This window comes from Mastigoproctus giganteus, chromosome 6 (genome assembly GCF_048544385.1).
Source record: "Mastigoproctus giganteus isolate SK-2022 chromosome 6, ASM4854438v1, whole genome shotgun sequence".
Taxonomy (NCBI): domain Eukaryota; kingdom Metazoa; phylum Arthropoda; class Arachnida; order Uropygi; family Thelyphonidae; genus Mastigoproctus; species Mastigoproctus giganteus.
This window is the reverse complement of record NC_143580.1, coordinates 234,631,785-234,656,786: the sequence shown is the minus strand read 5'-3', so window position 1 is coordinate 234,656,786 and position 25,002 is coordinate 234,631,785. Positions and strand designations below refer to the sequence as shown.

At 39.5% G+C, this 25,002-nt stretch overlaps 1 protein-coding gene across 3 annotated transcripts in view; it reads right to left on the bottom strand.

Moving 5' to 3' along the window:
• The window catches only part of pcx (pecanex), a 743,348-nt gene that overhangs the window by 527,510 nt on the left and 190,836 nt on the right, over positions 1 to 25,002 (bottom strand). For 2 of the 3 annotated variants that reach the window (XR_016547122.1, XM_090376780.1), the window contains exon 8: positions 20,171 to 20,320. The exons of the other annotated variant lie outside the window; for it this stretch is intronic. Coding sequence is in view for 1 of the 2 variants with exons in the window: in XM_090376780.1 (XP_090232906.1) it covers positions 20,171 to 20,320 (150 nt within the window). In the remaining variant the exon portion in view is untranslated. The remainder of the gene's footprint in view (positions 1 to 20,170; positions 20,321 to 25,002) is intronic. 3 annotated transcript variants of the gene reach the window in all.

Here is a 25,002-nt window from a genome sequence, read left to right as displayed (position 1 = left end):
CTCTCTCTCTCTCTCTCTCTCTCTTGGCACAAGCACATTACAAATATTGCTTCCTCTGCATCTAAAAAACTTGGTTTTCTCTTTTGCTCTCGGCGTTTCTTTTCTTCCAAACACAAGCTGCCTACCCTGTATAAATCGCAAATCCGCCCTGCCATGGATTTGCGATTAACCCCCCCCCCCCAAACCTCTCTCAGGCTTCTTGATTCCATTCAGAAGAGGGCAGTTAGGTTAATTAATGATTCATCTCTAACCAAGTCTCTCCACTCGATTTCTCATAGACGTACTGTTTCTGCTGCATGCCTCTTCAACAGATACTTCCATGGGCACTGTTCTTCTGAATTGGCTTTTATAATTCCCACTCTCTCTTTCAAAACAGTCCGAACACGTGCTGCTACCAGCCAACATCCATTTATTGTCCAACTTCGAACCCACTGAACCAACTTTTCATCTTTCTCATTTATTCATGCAACTGCCATTTTCTGGAACAACCTTCTTTCATACTTATTTCCTGAAAATTACAATCTACAGAAGTTCAAGTCCAATGTCAACAAATATCTTCTTTCGTCTTTTCAACCTCCAACCAAAGCACGGTACTAAGTACTATAGGTTCTAATATCTCTCGTGTTTGGGGTTCATATAAAAAAAAAAAGAAAGGGGGGGATTTGAAACTAAGAATGTAGATGTTCAAGTAGCTGCTTGTGCAGCTTTCAGAAATAGTTGTCTTTGGCTGATTTGGTAATTGCACTTCTTGAACAATCTACTGGCAAATAGCATAAAGGTATCACAGGCCGCCTCAGTCCTAATGCAGTTGCATTCCAGAGTCTGTCATGCCGTCTGTCAGTATCAGGGCACATCTTATACAAGATGCCTTGTATAAGATGTGCCCTGATACTGACAGACGGAGCATTCTTGTATGGCATGTGTCATGCATGAATAAAGAAAATGAATAAAGAAAAATTTTTTAAATAATTCATATTTTCACTATGAAATGGCAAGCTCACAGTAAGATGCAAATGTAACAGGAGTTTCCCGAAAGAATGTAAAGGGCTCCTATGGAGGTAGTGCAACAGTCATTGAAAGCTGGAAGGGTATCAAATGCTAAGAGCTGAGTAGCTGGTTGGCAAGCAGACACTGCTGGCTTGATGATACCAAAAAGCAGTACCTGATGTCATGATAGGAATATAGATATCATTTTACAGCAGATGTAGTGTCCTTCCCATTAACCCAAGTCTTCTCTGCTAACTCTCTGGAGCAGAATAATGTAATTTTTCGACTTTTCCTTTATGTATTGTACATGTGAAAGAACAGACTGGTAATGTGCAGAATTATACTCAGGTGTTTAATGGAGTGGCAATTAGCGATGGTTTTGACATACAGACAGATAGTGGGTGCCCAATTAACATTATGTTTGCCTTTTAGCTTAAGGGTACCACATTTTTTGGTGAAGATAATCAACTTATGGAGAGAAGCTCATGCAGCAAGCTAAGACTACTTAACTGACAACTCTACTGGACCCATGTACGATGGCGACCAGATCACTGGCATAGAATTGTATGGACATAGGGAAGGAGTGAATCAGCTGTTTGTCTAGCACAACATTCCAAGGAGCGGAATCGATAATTGCTGTCTGCGAGCAACCTCTAGTCAGTGGTTTGGAAATTTGGTGGTATTTGGTATGTGTGGACATTCATTCAAGATACCGTTAAGACAGCTACCACCCAAGCCGAAGGAACGCGTGGACAGCTTTCTAGAAGAGAAGTAATGATAGGGGCAGTTACAGATTAACTTGAAGAATTCAGCCACCAGACTGAATCAAATGCGGCCTAAAGATCCATGAAATTGCACAGGCACACTTAGTTTCATTAGTATTAACTTTTTGTATTAGTATTAGCAGTGGTGCAAAGAAGCCTAAGGCTTATGCTACACCAGCCAAAAAAAAAAGTAAAAATAAAGTAAAAAATTAATAAATAATCAAAGAAAAGGAAACAAACAACCGATGCATTTCCCTCCTCCCTTTGAATTTCCAATACTGTCAGCCTCAACCACCCATGTAGTAACTTATTCTAGCAATTTATAACTCACTAGCTAAAATAAAACTTCTTGCAACTCAGTCTAAACTTCAATGCCCCCAGAACTTGTTGGGTCCGTTGTTGTTTTCGGTGTTTATGAATGATATTGATGATGGGATATCAAGTTTAATGTCCAAGTTTGCAGATGATACAAAGGTTGGCAGGGTCGTCAAGGACACTACTGACGCTATGCTGCTGCAACAGGATCTGGAAAGGTTGAACAGATGGGCTGAGAGGTGGCAAATGAAGTTTAACATTGACAAATGTAAAGTACTGCATATGGGAAACAGTAACCCCAGAGCAACGTATCAACTCTGCGGTACCACACTGACAGTGGTGGAGAATGAAAAGGACCTGGGGGTAATTGTGCAGGGAGATATGAAGTTCTCTGAGCAGTGCAGACGAGCTGCAAGAGTAGCTCATGGTGTCTTGTCAATGATATACAGGAATTTTTCTAGCAGGGATAAGGAGGTGATTATTCCCTTGTATAAGGCAATGGTTAGGCCACATCTTGAGTACTGTATACAGGTCTGGAGGCCTCATTTCAAGAAGGATGTAGAGCTGCTGGAACGGGTACAGAGAAGGGCAACAAGATTAGTAAATGGAACAAAGGGTTGCTCTTACGAAGAAAGGCTTAAGTTTTGCAAATTACAGAGTCTGGAGATTAGGCACCGGCGAGGTGATCTGATAGAGGTGTATAAGGCTTTGAATGGTTTGAGCATGCTCAATGCCAATGGGATTCTTCATCTTTCTCAGAATAATCACCTCAGAGGGCATAAATTCAAATTGAGGAAGGACGGATGTCGGATAGATGTGCGGAAATTTGCCTTTGGCCAGCGGGTGGTTGGTTGGTGGAACCGACTTCCATCACTTGTTGTTGAAGTTGATAGCCTAAACAAATTTAAAGCTCAACTGGACAGGTATTTCGAACGAACGGAGGGGTGAAATGGGAGTGGGTTTTTTTTTTTTTTTTTTGGCTGATGCTGAATAAGCTTGCTTTCTTGCATCGTATGCCTCTACTAATGCTAATGCTAATGCTAACTTGAATTTATGGCGCATAGTTCTAGAATCATGTATAATTGTGAAAATTTTGTAATTGTACATTTTACTTTTGCCACTCAGAGCCTTAAACACTTCAAACAAGTCTCCTCTAAGGCCCCTAGTTTCCAAGCTGTGCAACCCACATATTCCAAGCCTTTCTTCATATCGATGCCATTTTGCCGATCTCACCAAGCGAGTTACCCATCTCTGGGTCCTTTCAAAAAGTTCAATGTCTTTTTGTAGGTGCGGTCTCCATAACTGAACACAGTATTCCAAGTGTGGTCTACCAATAGCCTTGTATAACGGCATTATGATGTCCTTATCTCTACTAGCAAATGTTCGATAAATCATTGATAGGACACCATGGGACTTCCTTGCAACCTGTCTCCAATGCTCGGACAACTTTATGTCTGACTGTATCATAACTCCCAAGTCCCTCTCTTCTGAACTACTGGCTTTAGTTCAACTGCACCAAGTGTATAAGTTATTTTGGGGTTACTATTCACCAGGTGTAAGAGCTTACACTTTGCTAGATAAAAGCTGCCATTTTTCTGACCATCCCTGAAGTCTATCTACGTTAATCTGAAGAAGCTCTGCTTGGCGGGGATCATTAACTGCTACACTGATCTTTACGTCATCTGAAAATTTAGACATCATGCCCTCTATCCCTTCATCGATGTCATTTAAGAAAATCAAAAACAACAGTAATCCTAATACTGACCTTGGAGAACTGCACTTCTTACATAACCATTCATCATGTTTCTGCCACCTTCCCTGAAGCCATACTCTGTGATTTTCTCTGTGATTCCAACCTGTTCCAGCATATAAAGTAACCGCTCATGTGGGACCGAGTCAAAGGCTTTGCTGAAATCAAAATAAACAATGTTGAAATTATTCCCTAAATCCAGCTCACGAGGGACCCTGTCAAAATAGCTAACCAGATTTGTTAAACCTGATTTTCCATTTACGAAACCATGCTGAATATCATTCAGAAGTCCATTTCTATCTAAATGATCCTGAATTACACCCTTGATCACTGCCTCCACAATTTCCCCTGACTGGTTGATAATTTCCCACTACATTCTTAGAACTGCCGTTATGTATTGGCGATACAATGGCACTTTTCAAATCCAATGAATCTCTCCTGAGCCCAGTGGTGTTCTTGTAATTAGCCTCTATGTTTCAATGCACTCACTTGCCGCCTCCCTTAAAATTACGGGTACTCCCCAGCTTACGAAATACTCAACTTATGGAAATTCGACTTTATATAAGTTTTTGCCAGCTGATGCAAACTTAAAAAAAATCATCAAACCGTATTTTGCATCCTCTAGGAATAAATGGGGTTATAGTGAAAATATCGTAATGTGAACCCAATTACACATTGGGTTAGTAATTCGTTCCAAGACCTCGGAAGTTGAAATTTTCACTATATAACTAAGCTATTTATCTTCTATAAGGTAACATTCATATTGGAAATTGCACTACACTTTCATTGTTATCACATGTTCCATTATTAAGAATCAATTTTGAACACCTTTGTGATATTTTTCTAAAACATATTACTGTAGGTCACTACCATAAAACAATAAAAACAATTTGCACTTTACGTTTTATCAGGCTTTTCTGTTAATCAATCTAATAATAATAAACAGGTAGCAAACTCAATCTTATTGCATTTGCTATAATTCCGATAACTGGAATTGTGTGGGTCTTTACGAACAATAGTGATTTAAGATCAATAGTGATCACAAAATAGCATTCAGGTGCTATACATATGGAAAAGCTATTAATAAGATGGGTGGAATATCAGATTCAGAAGCAAGTGCCCCCAAGTCCAATGGCCATTCAAGCAAAAGCAAGAAGTATTTATGAAGATATTAAGGATAAGTATGACGAACCCCGAGTCAAGTTCGGGGCAAGCAATGGGTGGTTTAACAGATTCAAGCATTGCGCTGGTTAAAAAACATTAAAGTATGCGATGAAGTCGCCAATGGGGATTCTGCAGCTGCAGAGAAATTTTGTGATGTGTTGTAAAAACCCCTTATAAATCTCTATAGCCCCAACTTTAGCAGCGGCATGCTTATCAGCTGGAGAGTTAATTCTGGCAACGATGCTCAAAAGATAAAATTTGCTGACATTATGCCTGTCTCCTCACTCCTTTTGCAATTTTATAATTTTGAAATTTTTGCAATTTTGTACACTTTTGTAAGTCGGGGAGTGGCTGTATAAGGTATATGACATCAAGCCCAGGAGGTCCTTGAGGTTGTCACAGACATTCCCTCAGATATTCCAGACAAGCTGTACTTGCTACCTGGGAGTCTAAAACGCTGATAGAACTGATATTCAGGTGACACTCAAGTCAAGTGGACCCAATTTCGGCGAAGTCCAGACGGTCTGTGACAGCCAAATCCTCTGCTTGCACCTTCATGATGGTGGTACTGATAGTAATCCTGGGTATAACCTCCATGCATGGTGGGTGACCACCCAGGTGTGAACCAACGTAAACTGGGGTCGAGATGTGGTGCCCACACCACATGGAGGAATGCCGTCCCTCTATGTTACAAGGCAGTACTAGGTGGTAGATGACTAATCAACCGGTGCAATACCACCACTTTGCTTATTGGAGACCTGAAGTGGTGGAACCCATGTTTAGTCTCTAGAGCTCAGTTCCGGTCAACCCATGTTTAGTCTCTAGAGCAAAGCTTCCGGCATCCCCCTCCCCCCATACTTCTCCTTCAACCCATGCACGGTACTAAGTACTATAGGTTTTGATACCTTTCGTGTTTGGTTTTTCATAAAAAAAAAAAAAAAAAAAAAAAAAAAAAAAAAACATTTTCCTATCTCTTCCATCATGCGGTATGATTGATGACTTTTGAGGTTTCGTGGCTTCCGGATCAGCTAGTGTATAATGTTGCTACCTCTACTTCGCCAGATAGTGACTGGAGGGAGTTCGAGTAGTGTGTATGCGGGAAGCATTGTCAAGGCCACGTTATGTCAAGGATCTGGGTATATTCTTACCATGTGTGTGCCATATCCAAAAATTTCATTACTTCATACAGCATGTCCCACCCACTTTTTTCTTACTATTAAATACCCCATGAATTGTCAATCTAATAGAGCAAGCTTATCTGCAAAAAGATCTAAACTTCCCAAGCACTTCCTAATTCATTTCACAAATATACATGGTCTCAATTCTAATCTCAACGATGTACATTTCCACTTGCAGTCTGCCCCATGTACTTTTTCAGACAGAATCTCAGTTATCGGTTGATTCAATTACTGCTCATCTCAGATGCCCAAATTATTCGCTGTATGATTCGGTTCACTTCAAAGGTGGTACTTGTGCATATGTCCATTCTGATATTCCCTGTCAGAGACTTGGCAATTTGGAATTTCCTCTCTTTGATCTTCTCTGGTTTAAAATCTCTCTACTTCATTGTGTCATATTCATCTGTTGTCTCTCTACTGTTCTCCCAAATCCACTAATCACTTGGAGCTCTTTGACTTCCTCTCTTTGTAACTTGACTTTCTTCAGTCCAACTTTCCTAACAGTGAGGTAATTTTCCTTGGTGATTTTAATGTTCACAACTGCAGCTGGCTTCCGTTTTCTAGTCACACCGACCAAGCTGGTTGAGATGCTGAAGCTTTTGCAATTACTAATGACCTTGCACAGATTGTTCATTTACCTACAAGAATACCAGACAATCCTAATCGTACAGCCAATACGCTTGATCTTTTTCTCACAAACAACCCTTCTAAGTACACGGTTGAATTGAGGCACTTCAGATCACAACTTGGTGATTAATGGAGCCTTTATCTCGTGGCTAATCAGAACTACGTGTAGTTTGGCATTACAAGAATGCAAAATGGGAAAACCTGCAAGATTTCTTTTCTTCTTTTTCTTGGTCGGATTAATGTTTTAAAACTTCTGATGTCTACGTTTTCTCAGATCGTGTCAGTGAAATTATTCTTGTAGGAATGAAATCCTTTTTTCCACACTCCACTTTAAAATCTCGTCCTTTATCTAAACCTTAGTTTTCCAATAAATGTGCTAAGGCTGTTCAAGAGAAGAATGTTGCATATCGTAATTGGCTTGTTTCTAATTCTTCAGTTTTATTTTCTGCCTACTCCAAAGCTTGCAATAATTGTAAAGCAGTTATTAATCAGTCCAAATTAGAGTTTGAACAGGCTAAGATAGAAAATTTGCTTCTGGCTCTAATGGTAGCCGAGCATTCTGGTCTCTTGCCAAAGCTATTGGCTGCAACTTTTCCTCATCTCTGCTCCCACCTCTGTCCAAACCAGATGGTTCGGTTGTCACTTCAGCCAAGAATAAAGCTGACCTGCTAGCATCCCATTTTTCTTCCAACTCATGTATCAATGATCTTGGTAAAATACCTCCCACCATTCCCAACACGCTCCATTCAATGCCTCCTGTGTGGGGTTTACATAAAAAAGGAGCTTACTTGTCTTTAGGTTCGAATAATTTTTCATTAAATAATCTTGTGAAATTTAAACATAATTAATTACATTTTTTTCAACTTCACTGCCATAATTTCACATTGAAACAAAGGGGTTTTTTTCCTGTAAATATCAATGTAAAGTAACTGAAAAATTCATATGCAACATCAGCTGGACTATCTAATACTATTCGATGACCATTCCATTACGGTCCTATCTGATTTTTCCTCTTCTTTGCATTTATATAAATGAAGAATTCCTTATCCCCACTCTTTGCCAGTGATTTCTCATAATCTGCCTTTGCCACCCTAAACGTTTTTTTGGCACTATTATAGATCAATTTATAGCTGTTATAGGCTTCAGTACTTTTTACAGCTCTCTAACTTTTCCATGCCGTTTTTTTTTTTTTTTGTTTGTTTGCTCAAGTAATCTGGCAACTTTGTCATTCATCCAACCTGGAATCCTCCTCATGGAGTATTTCTTTAATCGTATGTATGCATTCAGGGCTTCTATGATTAATAATTTAAAGGTATATCATAATTCAATCACATTCGCTCCCTGTGAGATATCTACCAGGTTAATAGAGGCCATGTAATATGCATTTGTGGTGAGCAGATGCACCTTTTTTAGCATTAGCATTAGTAGAGGCATTTGATGCAAGAAAGCAAGCTTATGCAGCATCAGCCAAAAAAAAAAAAAAAAAGTAACATAAATAAATAAAAATAACCACTTCCTCTTCACCCCTCTGTTCGTTCGAAATACCTGTCCAGCTGAGCCTTAAACTTATTTAGGCTATCAACTTCCACGACAAGGGATGGAAGTCTGTTCCATCTACCAACCACCCGCTGGCTAAAGGCAAATTTCCGCACGTCTATCCTACATCTGTCTTTCCTCAATTTGAATTTATGCCCTCTCAGATGATTATTCTGAGCTAGAGGAAGAATCCCATCGGCATTGAGCATGCTTAAACCATTCAAGGCTTTATACACCTCTATCAGATCACCTCGCTGGTGCCTAGTCTCCAGACACTGTAATTTGCAAAATTTAAGCCTTTCTTTGTAAGAGCACCCCTTTGTTCCATTCACTAATCTTGTTGCCCTTCTCTGTACTCGTTCCAGCAGCTCTACATCCTTCTTGAAATGAGGCCTCCAGACCTGTATACAGTACTCTAGGTGTGGCCTAACCATTGCCTTATACAATGGAATAAACACCTCCTTATCCCTGCTGGAAAAATTCCTGTATATCATTGACAATACTCCATGAGCTACTCTTGCAGCCCGTCTGCACTGCTCAGAGAACTTCATATCTGCCTGCACAATCAACCCCAAGTCCCTTTCATTCTCTACCACTGTCAGTGTAGTACCACAGAGTTGATACGTTGCTCTGGGGTTGCTGTTACCCATGTGTAGTACTTTACATTTGTCAATGTTAAACTTCATTTCCCACCTCTCAGCCCATCTGCTCAACCTTTCCAGATCCTGTTGCAGCAGCATAGTGTCAGTAGTGTCCTTGACAACCCTGCCAACCTTTGTATCATCTGCAAACTTGGACATTAAGCTTGATATACCATCATCAATATCATTTATAAATACAGAAAACAACAATGGACCCAACACTGAGCCCTGAGGGACTCCACTAATAACATTAGTCCACGATGAGCAGTGTCCATTGATTACCACTCTCTGTCTTCTCCCCCTCAACCACCCCTTTATCCATAGCAGCAATTTGCCTCCAATGTCACACTGCTCCAATTTGTGTAGCAGTCTTCCATGTGCAACAGTATCAAAAGCCTTTCTAAGATCCAAGTATATAATATCAAAGTTATTCCCTGCATCCAGTTCTTTTGTGACTGCATCATAGTATCCAATCAAGTTGGTCAGGCAAGACTTCCCCTTAACAAAACCATGCTGTGTCTGAGCTATAACTGACGTCTTGTCTAAATGATCCTGCAGTGCTTCTTTAACCAGTGCCTCCATTAATTTTCCTGGAACAGAAGTTAAGCTCACAGGTCTATAATTACTTGTGTCAGCCTTTGATCCTCCTTTGTGAATTGGGGTCACATTTGCACATTTCCAGTCTATGGGTACCTCCCCTGAGTCCAAGGAAGCTCTCATAATTATGGCTAAGGGTTTGCTTACTTCCTTTGCTGCCTCCTTTAATATAACTGGATAGATCCCATCCACCCCGGGTGCCTTTCTTGTGTTTATCTTCAACAGTTTCTCCTCCACTTTACTCCCAGTTATTTCAAGATTCTGTAGCTTACTGCTAGAGTTGAATACACCTCTGGCATTCCCTTTGCTGAATAACTCCTCATGTGTGAATGTCGATGCAAAATATTCATTTAGTTTGTTAGCTACCTGAGCAGGATCATCAACAGTTGACCCATCAATATCAAGTGGACCAATCTGATTCATCCCCTTCCTTCTAGAGTTTACATAAGTAAAGAACTCTTTGCTGTTTTTCTTTGCATCCCTTGCCAAGGATTTCTCGTAATCTGCCTTCGCCTGCCTAACCTCCTTTGTAACTTGGTTGCATATCAACTTGTATCTATCATAGGCTTCTGTGTCATGTGTTAATTTGTAAGTATCCCATGCATTTTTCTTCTCTGCCATATGCCTCATTAGTTCATCTGACATCCATTTTGGCCAAAACCTTGAACAATATTTCTTAGTTGGTATGTAAAGCCTAGTAGCTTCCAAGATAAGTTCTTTGAATGCTTCCCATTTTGAATTTGCTGTTGGTAACATCATCAGTTGGTCCCACTGTATAGAATTTAAATACTGTCTCAGTCCATCGTAGTCGCCTTTACGGAAGCAATAACCCTTCCCTTTACCCCTAATGGTAGTTACCTCTTTGAGTAAATCCCACTTCAGCACACTGTGATCACTGCCACCTAGTGGTTCATTTATCTGCAGATTCTTAATGCATGAAGAATCACTGCTAATAATCAAATCAAGAGTATTACTCCCTCTAGTTGCCTCCCGAACATGCTGATGTAGAAAACAATCATCCAATAAATCCACAAAAGCTCTGCTAGTGCGTGAGTAACCAGCCCCCAAATTCCAGTCAATATCTGGGAAATTAAAATCTCCCATTATAAGACTCTCTGATTTACTGGCCCACTCTATTTCCCTGTACAGTTCCTTATTATACTCATCAGAGTCATTAGGCCTATAGCACACTCCTACTCTCAATTTTGATCTCCCAATGCTTATGTCACACCAAACTGACTCAACACTGCACTGTCCAGCGATGTCGACTGGCTTCACTTCCTTGGTTTTTATGTGTTTCTTAACTAATAGCATAACCCCTCCCCCCTTCCTATCCTGTCTATCCTTTCTGTAGACGTTGTACTCCCCAAATTGCAGTTCTGCATCCCTTATATCTGTGTGACACCACGTCTCTGATATCCCAACAATATCTGCCTTTGATGTTTTGAGCAATACCTCAAATTCATCAAATTTATTTACTAAACTCCTAGCATTGGTGTACACGCAAGTATACCTGCACCTGTTTCTATTCTTAGCTACCCTAACACAACCCATGTGTTTACTTGTACCGCAAACTCCCAGCAGTCTCTGAAATACCATGCATCTTGTTTTTCAGGCTTCTGCTCATTCTAATAGAAGCAGTGCAAGAATCTCTTTCACCTCTGCCAGTGGTTACTGTCAATCTATTGGTCTTTGTCTCCCCCCAAGCTAGCAGTTTTCCGACCCACCTAACACTGCCTCGATAGCATCAGCAAATATTCTTGCACCCTTTCTATTTAAGTGTATCCCATCCCTGTAGAAGCAATCTCTCCTGTTAACAAGTACAGTCCAGGCTGAAAAGAATTCTACCCCTTGAGCTTTGCACAATCTTTCCAGGGCCGAATTGATCGACAAGGCTCTCATCATATACTCCCTCCTATCGTGTCTGGGCAGAATTGCAGACACTTTCAAATTCAACCCTAATTCTCGGCTTTTGTTCAACAGTGACCTGTACTTGTTAAGTAATTCTGCCGGTCTCCTACTCTTAATATTATTAGTGCCAACGTGTACAACTATATCACCTTTTGTGCCCTTAAAAGATGATATTCGCTCTACAACGTCATCAACCTTTGCCCCTGGCAGACATACCCTGGTCCTGTTCCACCTATCTTTTTTACAAAGCATGTTCCCCGTTTCCCTGACAATAGAGTCACCAACAACTACTAGTTCCTTCGGGACCAGCGCATTCTGCCTTGGGGGTTGTCTCTGTGTCACGCGATGCCCAAGTGCAAGCTCTGGCGTTGATGTGGGCAGCTGAGAGCTTGATGGGCCCCTCAATTTAGTTTCTTCGAGGGCATCCACCCTGTCCTTCAAGCTCTCATATAGGCCCACAAGAACGCGGAGTTGTTGCCTGATATCGATACACTCCTTGCATCGCGCACACACAAAGACATCCCCCTTGGCAGTATCATGTCCCGTACCCGATTGCTCTGCAAACATCAAGCAAACAGTGCATTTTATAAGGCTGTGAGTCAGAGGACAACTGCCCCCCTCAGTTCTGCTCTGAGCCACAGCGCTTCCATTAGCTTGAGCCTTTTGCTTTGCTGCTCTGGTTTGAGTCCTGATTCTATTAATTTATTAATTAATTATAATTAATTATGTTATGTTATTAATTATGTTAAATATAATTAATTATATTACGTTTGTAATCTAAGTCGTTATATGTATTTATTTAAACGTACAATTTAACTGCTAACGAAGTTCAACTAACGCTATCTAGTACGGCATACAACTATCGTATCACAATGGCGGGAAAATTACGAACGGTAACGGAGTTGAAACACGTGGAAACCTTTACCGATATTTTTATGCAATTACAAGGCCGAGTAAAGAATAAATACACCAAGTTAATCAGAAAATCACAAAATAATGTTATACTACTAAATTTAAATCAAAAGTTTTAGAAAAACAATAATTTCAAATCAATAAATAAGAAAAATCCACTTAGCGGCTTGGAACACGACCGCCTCTAGTAGCCTCGTCAGCAGTAAGCACCTTGTCGACCCATTCATGGTAATAGCAAAGAAGTATAGATAAGAGGCAATTAGAGCAGGATTAGTGAAGTAGGATTTCAGAAGTTATTTGGTATATTGTAAAGTTTATTTTGATCTTTTTTTTTTCTGTAATAGTTTGATTAAAGTTTCTTTTAATATTTAGAAAATTTTACAATGGTTGTTACAAGATCCACCTTGAACATTTCGTCAGAGGGTACCATGACTCATACGGAAATAACTGATGGCGATTTCCGGGTGAGTCATAATTTTATCCCTTGCCGAACCTGTGGCATGTATTGCAAGGTCAACTTGCTAGATAACCATAATGCACCTGGAGATTCTTTTCTTTTTCGCCATTGTATGGCGTGTATCGATGTTAAGTTAAAATATGATGCATTACTAGAACAATTTGAGTCGCTGAAAACATGAATGCTTGCCCTTGAAAATAATGTAACTGGAAGCTCGTCACCACTCTAGAGCACTCCACATTCAGGTACCAGAACAGAATAATCAAGTGAAAACTACTCTGGTTCAAAAGGACTTAGTTCTATTAGACAACTCCATTGTCAGGGAAACAGGAATTATTTTTTGTAATAAAGATAGGTGCACTAGAACCAGGGTATGTCTGCCAGGAGCAACTATTAATGATGTCACCAATAGATTGTCAGATTTTAAGGAAGGTAAAGAGAATAATATTATTGATGTGGTGACATTAAGCATACACGCTGTGATGATTTGTTAGACAAATATCGGACCATGCTGAAGAAACATTGTGAGTTAGGTCACAATGTGTCTGCAATTCTCCCCAGGCACGATGTGAACATTTGTATGTTGAAAGCCTTGTGGATTAACTCAAGACTTGAAGGACTCTGCAACATTTTTTTGGGGTAGAAGAATTTCTACCAACTTGGCCTGCTATTATTGTTATTGTTATTATTTGGTTTTTAGGAGCATTAGCAACTAAAGCCATATTGCTCTGGGCTATGTGGGGGTCATTCCCTGACCTTTCCGCATCCTCCGTATTTGGTGGTGACGGGCTCGAACCCAGCTTGGCCTGCACCTGTAGATAGAAGAAATCTGTGTTGTAGAGACGGGATACAGTTAAACAAAGGTGGTGCAAGAATTTTTGCCAGTATCATTGAGGATACCTTAAAAGGTTCAGGGAACTTGCTAATTTGGGGGATACAAGGATAATATAGATACATGTTTATCTGATAATTTGTCAAAGTCACTTGCACATTCTTCAGAAGTTCTCGTTTGTTACTCTGCAATAGAACATAACAAGATATTCTCAGGGAAGAAGTGGTTCAAATGAGTGGGCAGCCAATGCCAGGGAAGCAAGCTTAAATAACTTTTAAAGGGTGTGTCAGGGTAGTTAACTACACAAAAACAATAAGTCTTCATTGTTTATACAGTAATATCAGAAGTGTTGTCAATAAAATGAGTGAATTCGAGCTGCTGGTAAGGACAAGTAACGCTGACATAATAGGGCTTATGGAAACGTGGTGCCATCCGGAGACAGGAGATGATGAGTTTCAGTACAGTATGTAGAATGTATTTAGGAAGGATAGGGAAGATAGAAGGGGGTAGGGGTTGTGGGGTCATGCTTCTTATCAAAAGAAGCCTGAGCACAACGAAAGCTTTCATGAATTCAAATGTTTTGGGTGTTGGTGTAGAATCTGTATGCTGTGAGATAATTGGAAGTAAAGGTATAATAAGAGTGGGAGTAATCTACAGATGAGGTGATCGGGAAGATTATGATGAGAGCCTCTGCATCCAAATGGAATGGGCAAGTAGGCATCAATGTCTTATTATCAGTGATTTTAATTAATACCCTCTAGTTGAATGGAAGATATAGGAAGGCAACTCCACATGAGGAAGAAAAAATTTTCAAATCAACTAGATGATTATTATTTGCATCGATATGTCAGGGAAAGTGCTAAGGAAAAGAATATTCTAGACCCAGGAACCAGATGTTAGGGTAACTAAGAGTAAGAACAGGTGCATGTATATTGCATGTACCCCAATGATAGAAGTGCAGTAAATAAATTTGATGAATTTGAAGTGCTGATCAAGACATCAAAGACAGATAGTGTTGGTATATCAGAGACATGGTGTCACACAGATATAAGCAGTGCAGCATTTGAATCTGGGGAGTACAATGTGGACAGAAAGGATAGAAAGTAAGGAAGGACAGGTTATGCTGTTAGTTAAGAAACACCTAAAATCTAAGGAAGTACAACCAGTTGACATGGGTGGACAGTGCAATGTTGAGCCAGTTTGGTGTGACATAAACACCGGGAAAGCAAAAATGAGCGCAGGAGTGTGTTACAGGCCTAATGACTCTGAAGGGTATATCGAACGATTGTTGTGAAGAGAAATAGAATGGGCCAGTAAATCAGAATGTCTTCTAATGGGGAATTTCAACTTTCCAGATATTGACCAGAACTTGTGAATGGGTCACTCGCACGATAGTAACACTTTTGTGGATTTATTGGAGGATTATTTTCTACAGCAAAATATTCAAGGGGCAACAAGAGAGAGAGAGAGAGAGAGAGAGAGAGAGAGAGAGTAATACTCTTGATCTCATTATCAACAGTAATTATTCATGAATTAAGAAAATGCAGATAAATGCACTACTAGGTGACAGTGATCACAGAGTACTGATGTGGGATTTACTTAAAGATGTAACTACCACCAAGGATAAAGGGAAGGGCTTTTGCTTTCATAAAGGTGACTACAGGGGTCTCAGACAGCTTTTAAATTCTGTACAGTGGGATCAATAGATGATGTTAGCAATGTTGAATTTTAAATCGGAAGTCTTCAGGGACTTAATTTTGGAGTCTACTAGGCTTTTCATACCAACTAAGAAATACTGTTAAAGATATAAACCTACATGGATGTCAGATGAATTAGTCAGGCTCGTGGCAGAATAGGAAAATGCGTGGGATGCATAAAAATTATCAGGTGACACAGAAGCCTTTGGCAAATATAAGCTAGCCTGTAATAAAGTCACAAAAGAGGTTAAACAAGTGAATGCTGATTATGAGAAATCCTTGGCAAAGAATGCAAAGAAAAAAAAAAAAGACTTCTTTATTTAAGTAAACTCTAAAAGGAAGGGGATGAATCAGATTAGTCCACTTGATGTTGGTGGTTCAACTGTTGATGATCCTGCTCAGAGAGAGCTGAAACTGAATGACAATTTTACATCTACATTCACACATAGGAATTCCGTAAGGAAGGGAAGGACAGAAGTTCATTAAACTCTAATGGGGAGCTAAATAATTTTGTAATGTCGAAGAGAAAAGTGGAGGAGAAATTGTTGAAGCTAAACATAATAAAGGTACCTGGAGTAGATGCAATCTATCCAGTTATATTGAACGAGGCAGTGAGGGAAGTAAGCAAATGCTTAGCCATAAGAAGCCTTAGATTTAAGGGAAGAGACCCATGGACAAGAGATGTGAAAATGTATCCCCAATTCACAAAGGAGTTTAAAACAGTGATACAAATAATTATAGACCTGTTAGTTTAACTTCTGTTCCAGGTAAAAATAATAGAGGCACTGGTTAAAGAAGTGTGCAGGATTACCTAGACAAGACTGCAGTAACAGTTCACACAAAGCAGGGGTTTGTCAAGGGAAAGTCTTCTTTGACCAATTTGATTGGATACTACAATGTGGTCACAAAGGAACTGGATGCAAAAAATAATTTTCATATCATAGGATTTCAGGAAAGCTTTTGATACTGCGGCACATGAAAGACTGCTGTTCAAATTGGAACAGTACGGCATTAAGTTCAAATTGCTGCAATGTAATAAACTGACACTACTCTCTGATAATTTCTACATGGACTAATGTTATTTAGTGGTGTGCCCTAGGGTTCGGTGCTGGGCCCATTGTTGTTTTGAGTACTTATCAATGGAGGTATATCAGGCTTAATGACCAAGTCTGCAGATGATACAAAGGTTGGCAGGGTTGTTAATGACAGTAAAGACAGTATGCTACTGCAACAGGATCTAGAAAAATTAGGCAGATGGGCTGAGAAGTCGCAAATGAAGTTTAACATTGACAATATTGCATAAGGGTAGAAGTAAACCAAGAGAAACGTACCAACTTTGTGATTCTACACTCAGGGAGGTAGAGAATGAAAAAGGCTGCCAGAGTAGGTCACAGAGTTTTGTCAAAGATATATACGAATTTTGAAAGCAGAGACATGGAGCTGTTTATTCCTTTGTATAAGGCAATGGTCAGGACACACCTTGAGTACTGTGTACAAGTCTGAAGGGCTCATTTTAGGAAGGACGAAAACTTTCTAGAACGAGTACAGAGAATGGCAACAAGGTTGGTGAGAGGAACAAAGGGGTGCTCTTACCAATAGAGGCTTAAGTTCTGCAAGTTGCAGCATCTGGAGACTAGGCACCTGCAAGGCAATCTGATTCAGGTGTATAAGGCCTTGAATGAATTGAGCAGGCTCAATGCTGACAGGATACTTCCGCTTGCTCATATTAAGAACCTGAGGGGGGATAGATTCAAATTGAGGAAAGACAGTTATGAATAGATATGTGGAAGTTTACCTTTAGCCAGCAGGTAGTTGATTGCTAGAACAGACTTCCATCTGTCTGTTGTTGTGGAAGTTGGTAGCTTAAATAAATTTAAGGCTGAACTAGACAAGTATCTAGAGTGACTGGATTGGTGAAATGGGAAGGGGCTTTTTTTTTTTTTTTTTGGTTGATGCTATATAAGCTTGCTTTCTTGCATCATTCAAATAATGCTAATGACATAATACGGCTCCCAGTACAGGAACCAGTAGTGGGAGGTGATCACAGAGTTCTATGGTGGACGATGAAGAGAGAGATAGCAGTAGTTAAAGGCAGAGGAATGAGTTATAATTTCAATAAAGGAAATTTCAACAGCTTAAGATAATAAATGACCTATATTAATCGCATAGATAACTCACTGAGAATGAATACAACTGAATTATGGTATACCTTTAAAACATTAATCACACACACCTTGAATGCTTATATATCATTAAAAAAATACTCCACAAGGAAGTTTACAAGTTGGATGAATAATGAAGATGGCATGGAAAAGTTACGGAACAATAAAAAGTACAGAAGACTAAAACAGATAAATTAATCTGTAATACTGCCACAGAAAAGGTTAGGCTGGAAAAGGCAGATTATGAGAAATTGCTGGCAAAGAGAGCAACGAGGGATAAAGAATTCTTCACAAAAATATAAATGCAAAGACCAGGGCAAACCAGATCGGGCCCTTACGTAATAGGCTTGGGATAGTATTAGATACCACAGCTGAAGTTGCAGTTGAACTCAAAAGTTACTTTTCCACAATATTTACAGAAGAAAAGGCCTCTGTGTCAATGACAAATTATGGGAGTGAAGTTGAAAAAATATAATTAATGATGTTGAAATTTCACGTTTATTTAATAAAAAAACTTATGAACCTAGAGGCCAGTAAGGCTCCTGGGGTAGTCGCATATACCCTATAATTTTAAGGGAGGCTGCAATTGAGTGCAGTGAATTAAGAGAACATCAGTGGACTTGGGAGTGATTCAATTGGTTTGCAAAAGTGCCAATGTATTTCCAATACATAAGGGCAGTTCTAAGAGTAAAACGGGAAATGAGGTCTCCAGACCTGGGCACAGTACTCAAGGCATGGCTTGACCACTTATACAAACGGATAATCAACTCCTTTTCACTACTAGAAAAATTCCTGGATATCATTGACAGTACCCCATGACATACTATGGCAGCCTATCTGCACTGCACTGGAAATTTCATATCTACTCCCAGGTCTTTTTTATTTTCCACTACCCTGAGTGTAACATCACCCAGTTGATAGTGATAATGAGGCTTCCAGACCTATATGCAGTACTCAAAATGTGGGCTAACCAATGTCTTATACAAGGGAATAATCACCACCATGCTGCTGCTGCATGCAAAATTTCCATATTTATCATTGACAACGCCCGATGACCTACTCTGGCAGCCTGTCTGCACTGCTCAGAAAACTTCATATCTGACTGCACAATTACCCCCAGGTTTCTTTGAATCTCCACTACCCTGAGTGTAACACCACCCAGTTGGTACATTTCTATGGGGTTACTGCTACCCATGGGGTTACTTTGCATTTTTCAATGTTAAACTTCAGTTACCATTTCTCAGCCCATATGCCCAACTTTTTCAGATCCTGTTGCATCAGTATACTATCTTTACTGTTATTAACAACCCTCCCAATCTTTGCATCATCTGCAAACTTTGACATCAATCTTGATATACCTTCATCAATATCATTGATAAATATACAAAACAACAATGAGCCCAACATCGAACCCTGGGGACCATCACTAATAACATTAGACTATGAAGAGGAGTATCCATTGATTGATTGTCCAGCGTCCACTCTCTTATCTTCTCCCACTCAACCATCCTTTCATCTATTGTAACAATTTGTCCATTAATGCCATACTCCTCCAATTTGTACATTAGCCTTCCATATGCAACAGTATCACAAGCTTTCCTGAAATCCAAATATACGATATCAAAATTATTTTTTGCATTCAGTTCTTTTGTGACCACGTCATAGTATCAAATCAAATTGGTCAGACAAGGCTTTGTAATTACAAATCCATGCTGTGTCTGAATTATTACTGCAGTCTTGTATAGATGATCCTGCAAGGCTTCTTTAACCAGTGACTCTGTTATTTTCCCTGGAACAGAAGTCAAAAAGTAACAGGTCTGTAATTACTCATGTCACCCTTAGTTCCCCCTTTGTGAATTGATAATATATTTGCACGTTTTAAGTAAATGGGACTTACTATGAGTCCAATGATGCTCTCATAATTATGGCTAAGGGTTTGTTTACTACCTTTGCCACCTTCTTTAATATAACTGGTTAAATTCCATCCACCCCGGGTGCCTTTCTTATGTTTTAACTTCAAAACTTTCTCCTCCACTTTGCTCTCAGTTATTAGAAAATCATTAAGCACCCTGTCTGATACAGTTTGATAACTTCTGGCATTCTCCTGCCTTAATAAATCCTCATGTGTGAATGTAGATGCAAAATGCTTCTTCAGATTGTCAGCTTTCTGAGCAGGAATATTAACACTCGAACCATCAATATCAAGAGGACCAATCTGATTCATCCCCTCCCCTCTAGAGTTTATATAACTAAAGAAGTTCCTGCTGTTTTTCTTAGCATCCTTTAACAAAGATTTCTCATAATCTGCCTTCAGGTGCTGCCCTACATAACATATTATACATGTCTATATATCTATGTGGTCATAAAATAACAAATGGAACAAAGAGTGTGTTTATTTATAAATCTTATCATAAAGACTAAAAAGCTCTGTTTCATAATAAGTTGAATATCAATATTAGAATATTAACTGCAAAGTACAATTCTGCAGTTTGTCATAACAATTGCAGTTCTGATAATTAAACTGATCCTAAACAAGGCAAGCATAATTTTTTCTCTGATGAATCTGACATCTGTTTACTAAAATAACTTAAGAATTAATTCTGCATATCAATATACTGTTATAAGCATTCAAATACACACTTTTCATATCCAGCTCATGTTTTAGCCTGAGCAGTTCCTGTTCGCATTCTCTTGGATCATTTTTATTAAGAATTTCAACAAGCCTCTGACTCAGCAGTCTTCTTTCTGATCCCCTCTGTCCTATGCTACTGGTTTGTGGCAAACGTATTCCTATTAAAGAAACAGTGCCATTAAAGATATGACAAAGACATTATTCCGATATATGTATTACAGTTATTAAATGAGTGTCATATGATGCACACGAGATGTCGATGTGGTTTAAGACAGAAAGGAATATTAATTTTATTTATTTGACCAGATTTAACAGATAGGCTGAATGAATATTATACTGCAGTGAGTGTCCAAAATTTACTAACCTGAAACATATAAAACTGCTGCTTAAAGCACCATATAAATTACAAAGAGACCAAATGAGTTACATAACAAATTAATGAAATGCAAATAAAACAAGGTGGGTAGGAGGAAGCAACACAAGATTTTTTATATGTGATTAATATTTATTGCCAGAATATCAAAATCTGCTAGCCATGATCATGTGGTAACATGTGCCATTGATAAATATGTATATTGTATTGCTCAAGTCTGCTCCATGTGATATCTGTTAATTAGTAATTAGCAATTAATTAGTAATTAGCATTAGTTGAGGCATATGATGCAAGAAAGCAAGCTTATAAGCTTATACACCATCAGCCAAAAAAAAAAAAAAAAGAAAAAAGCCTTCCCATCTCATGCATTTGATCACAACAACAGATGGAAATCTGTTCCAGCAATCTACTAACACTGGCTAAAGACAAATTTCTGCATATCAATTCTACAACTGTCTTTCCTCAATTTGAATCTGTGTCCCCTCAGGTTCTTGGGGGGAGGCGGGGCACAGATCAAATTGAGCAAGCGGCAGTATCCCATCTGAGCAAGCGGCAGTATCCCGTCAGCATTGAGCCTGCTCAATCCATTCAATGCCTTATACACCTCAATCAGATCGCCTTGCAGGTACCTAGTCTCCAGCTGCTGCATCTTGCAGAACTTAAGCCTTTTTTTTTTCGTAAGAACACCCCCTTTGTTCCTCTTACCAATCTTGTTGTCCTTCTCTGTACTCGTTCCAGCAACTCTACATCCTTCCTAAAATGAGGCCTCCAGACCTGTATGCAGTACTCAAGCTGTGGCCTGACCACTGCCTTATACAAAGGGATAATCGCCTCCTTGTCTCTGCTGCAAAATTCCTATACATCACTGACAAAACTCCATGAGCTGCTCTTGCAGCCCATCTGCACTACTCAGAGAACTACATATCTGACTGCACAATTACCCCCAGGTGTTTTTCATTTCCACCTCCCTGAGTGTAGTACCTCAGAGTTGGTACATTTCTCTTGGGTTACTGCTACCCATATGTGGTACTTTGCATTTGTAGATGTTAAACTTCAGTTGCCACTTCTCAGTCCATCTGCCAAACTTTTCTAGATCCTGTTGGAGTAGCATACTGTCTTTACTGCCATTAACAACCCTGCCACGCTTTGTATCATCTGCAAACTTGGACACTAAGCCTGATATACCCTCATCGATATCACTGAAAAATATACAAACCAACAATGACACCAGCACCGAACCCTGGAGAACTCCACTAATAACATTAGTCCACAAAGACCAATGTCCATCTATTATGACTCTGTGCGATCTCCCACTCACCCATCCCTTTATCCATTGCAGCAACTTACCCTTAATGCCACACAAGACTTCCCCCCTCAACAAACCCACTTTGTATGAACTATTACTGCAGTCTTGTCTAGGTGATCCTGTATCACTTTTTAACCAGTTACTCCATTATTTTCCATGTAATACGTTAAACTAACAGGTCTATAATTATTTGTGTTACCCTTTTAAGCTCTTTTGTGAATTAAGGATTCATTTTCACATCTCTGATCCATGGGGAACTTCACCTCAATCTAAGGATTGAGGTGAAGGTTCCCATGGATCAGATTCACCTCTCTCATAATTATAGCTAAGCATTTCCTTACTTCCCTCGCTGCCTCCTTCAATATAACTGGACAGATTCCATCTGATCCAGGTTCCCATTTTATGTTTAATTTCAATAATTTCTTCTCCACTTTTCTCTCAGATATCACAAAATCATTTAGCTCCCTGTTAAGTGAATTCTCTCCTCCACTTCCTTACAGAATTCCTATGTGTGAATGTGGATGAAAATAGTCATTCAGTTTATCAGCTAATTGAGCAGGATCATGAATAGTAGAACCATCTATGTTAAGGGGACCAATGTGATTCATTCCCTTCTTTCTAGAGTTTATATAAGTAAAGAACTCTTCATTGTTTTTCTTTGCATCCTTTGCCAAAGATTTCTCATAATCTGCCTTTGCCTGCCTAACGTCCTTTGTGACTTGATTACAGAAGAGCTTATATCTGCAATAAGCTTCCGTGTCACCTGATAATTTATATGCATCCCATGAATTTTTTTCTCTGTCACAAGCCTCATTAATCCACCTGACATCCATTTAGGCCTGAACACTGAATAGTATTTCTTAGTTGGTATGAAAAGCCTGGTAGCCTCCATGATTAAGTCGCTGAAGACTTCCCATTTAGAATTCACCCTTGATAACATCATCAGTTGACACCACTGTGGTCACCTTTATGAAAACAAAAACCTTTCCCTTTACCCTTGATGGTAGTTATATCTTTAAGTAAATCCCACATCAGTACACTGTGATCACAACCACCTAGTAGTTTCTTTATCTGCAAATTCTTAATTCATGAATAATAATCCACAAAAGTCTTGCTCGTGTGCCAGTGACCAACCCACAAATTGCTGTCAATATCTGAGAAGATAAAATCCCCCATTATTTGATAATCTCATTTACTGGCCCACTATTTCTCTGTACAGTTGTTCGTTGTACTCATCAGAGTCACTAGGCCTATAACACACTCCTACGCTCATTTTCCCTCTCCCAGTGTTTAAGTCACACTAAACAGACTCAACACTGACTATCCACCAATGTCAACTGGATGCACTGCCTTAGATTTCATGCATTTCTTAACTAACAGCATAACCCCTCCTTCCTTCCTACCTGTCTATCCTTTCTGTACACAATGTACTCAGATTTCAATTCTGCACTGCTTATATCTGTGTGACATGATATCTCTGATATCCCAACAATTCTGCCTTTGATGCCTTTATAAGCACTTTGACTTCATCAAATTTATTTATTATACTTCTACCGTTGGTGTACATTCAAGTATACATGTACCTGTTCTTACTCTTTGTTACCATATTTCCCATGATGACTCCCAGCAGCTCTTGAAATCCCCAGCAACTTGCTCTTTATGCAGCTGCTCATTACAATAGAAACAATTAATTGTAACAAGGAATAGCCTTGAAGTTTACTTTTTATTTTATTAGCATTAGCATTAGTAGAGGCATATGATGCAAGAAATTAAGAATAAGCCAGGCGCCTCCGTAGCCAGGTGGGAAGGAGCAGCAGTGCGTAGCACACGCTTCTTGATTAGACTCGGGGTTCGAGCCCGTCAACACCAAATACGGAGGATGCGGAAAGGTCAGGGAATGACCACCGCATATTCCCAGAGCAATATGGCCTTAGTTGCTAATGCTCCTAAAAACGAAATAACAAACAAACAAGAATAAGCCAAAAGAAAAGGAAAAAAAAAAGTCCCATTTCACCCATTAATTTGTTCCAAACATTTGTTTAGTTCTGCCTTGAATTCATTTAAACGGTCTACTTTTACAACAACAGGTGGAAGTTTGTTCCAGAAATCAACCATCCACTGGTTAAAGGCAAATTTCCACACATCTATTCTGCAACAGTCTTTCCTCAATTCAAATGAATGTACCCTTAGGCAATTTATCAGGGCAAAAGGAAGAATCCCATCAGCTTTAAACATGCAAAAACTTTTCAAAAAACAGATCACCTCTCAGGTGCCTAATCTCTAGACACTGTAATTTGCATAACTGAAGCCTTTCTTCATAAGAGCAACTCTTTGTTACATTCATTAATCTTGTTTTTTTTTTTTTTTTTATTATTATTAGCTACATGGTGCAAGGAAGCCTGAGGCTTATGCTGCACCAGCCAAAAAAAAAAAAAAAAAAAAAATCCCCGAGTTACCCTGAGAGAGAGAGAGAGAGAGAGAGAGAGAGAGAGAGAGAGAGAGAGAGAGAGAGAGAGAGAGAGAGAGAGAGAGAGAGTCAAAAGTAGAAGGGAATCACCAAGAAAGAGAAGAATGATGATATCCAGCTCAGGACCCTAGGTGTGCCAAGCCCATGAGCTGGATATTTCCCCTCTCTGTACTCATTCCAGCAGCTCTACATTCTTCATAAAATGGGGCCTCCAGACCTGCATACAGTACTCAAGGTGTCGCCTGACCATTGCCTTATACAAGGGGATAATCAGCTCCTTATCCCTGCTAGCAAAATTCCTGCATATCATTGACAAGACACCATGAGCTACTCTTGCAGACTGTCTGCACTGCTCAGAAAACTTCATATCTGCCTGCACAATTTAACCCCAGGTCCTTTTCATTCTCTACCACTGTCAGTGTAGTACCACACAGTTGATAGATTACTGTGGGGTTACTGTTATCCATATGTTTTTTTTTTTTTTTTTTTTTTGTAGTTATTGGCACATCGGCTTCTGTGGCCATAATGCACCTCCCAAAGTTTTTGCAGTACTTTGATTCAAGCCCGAGCCGGGATTCGAACCCGCAACCTTTGGGTTGCCAGGTATGCACTTTGCCCACCCGGCTAGCCTGGTCGGCGCTACCCATATGCAGTACTTTACATTTGTCAATGTTAAACCTCAGATCCCACACCT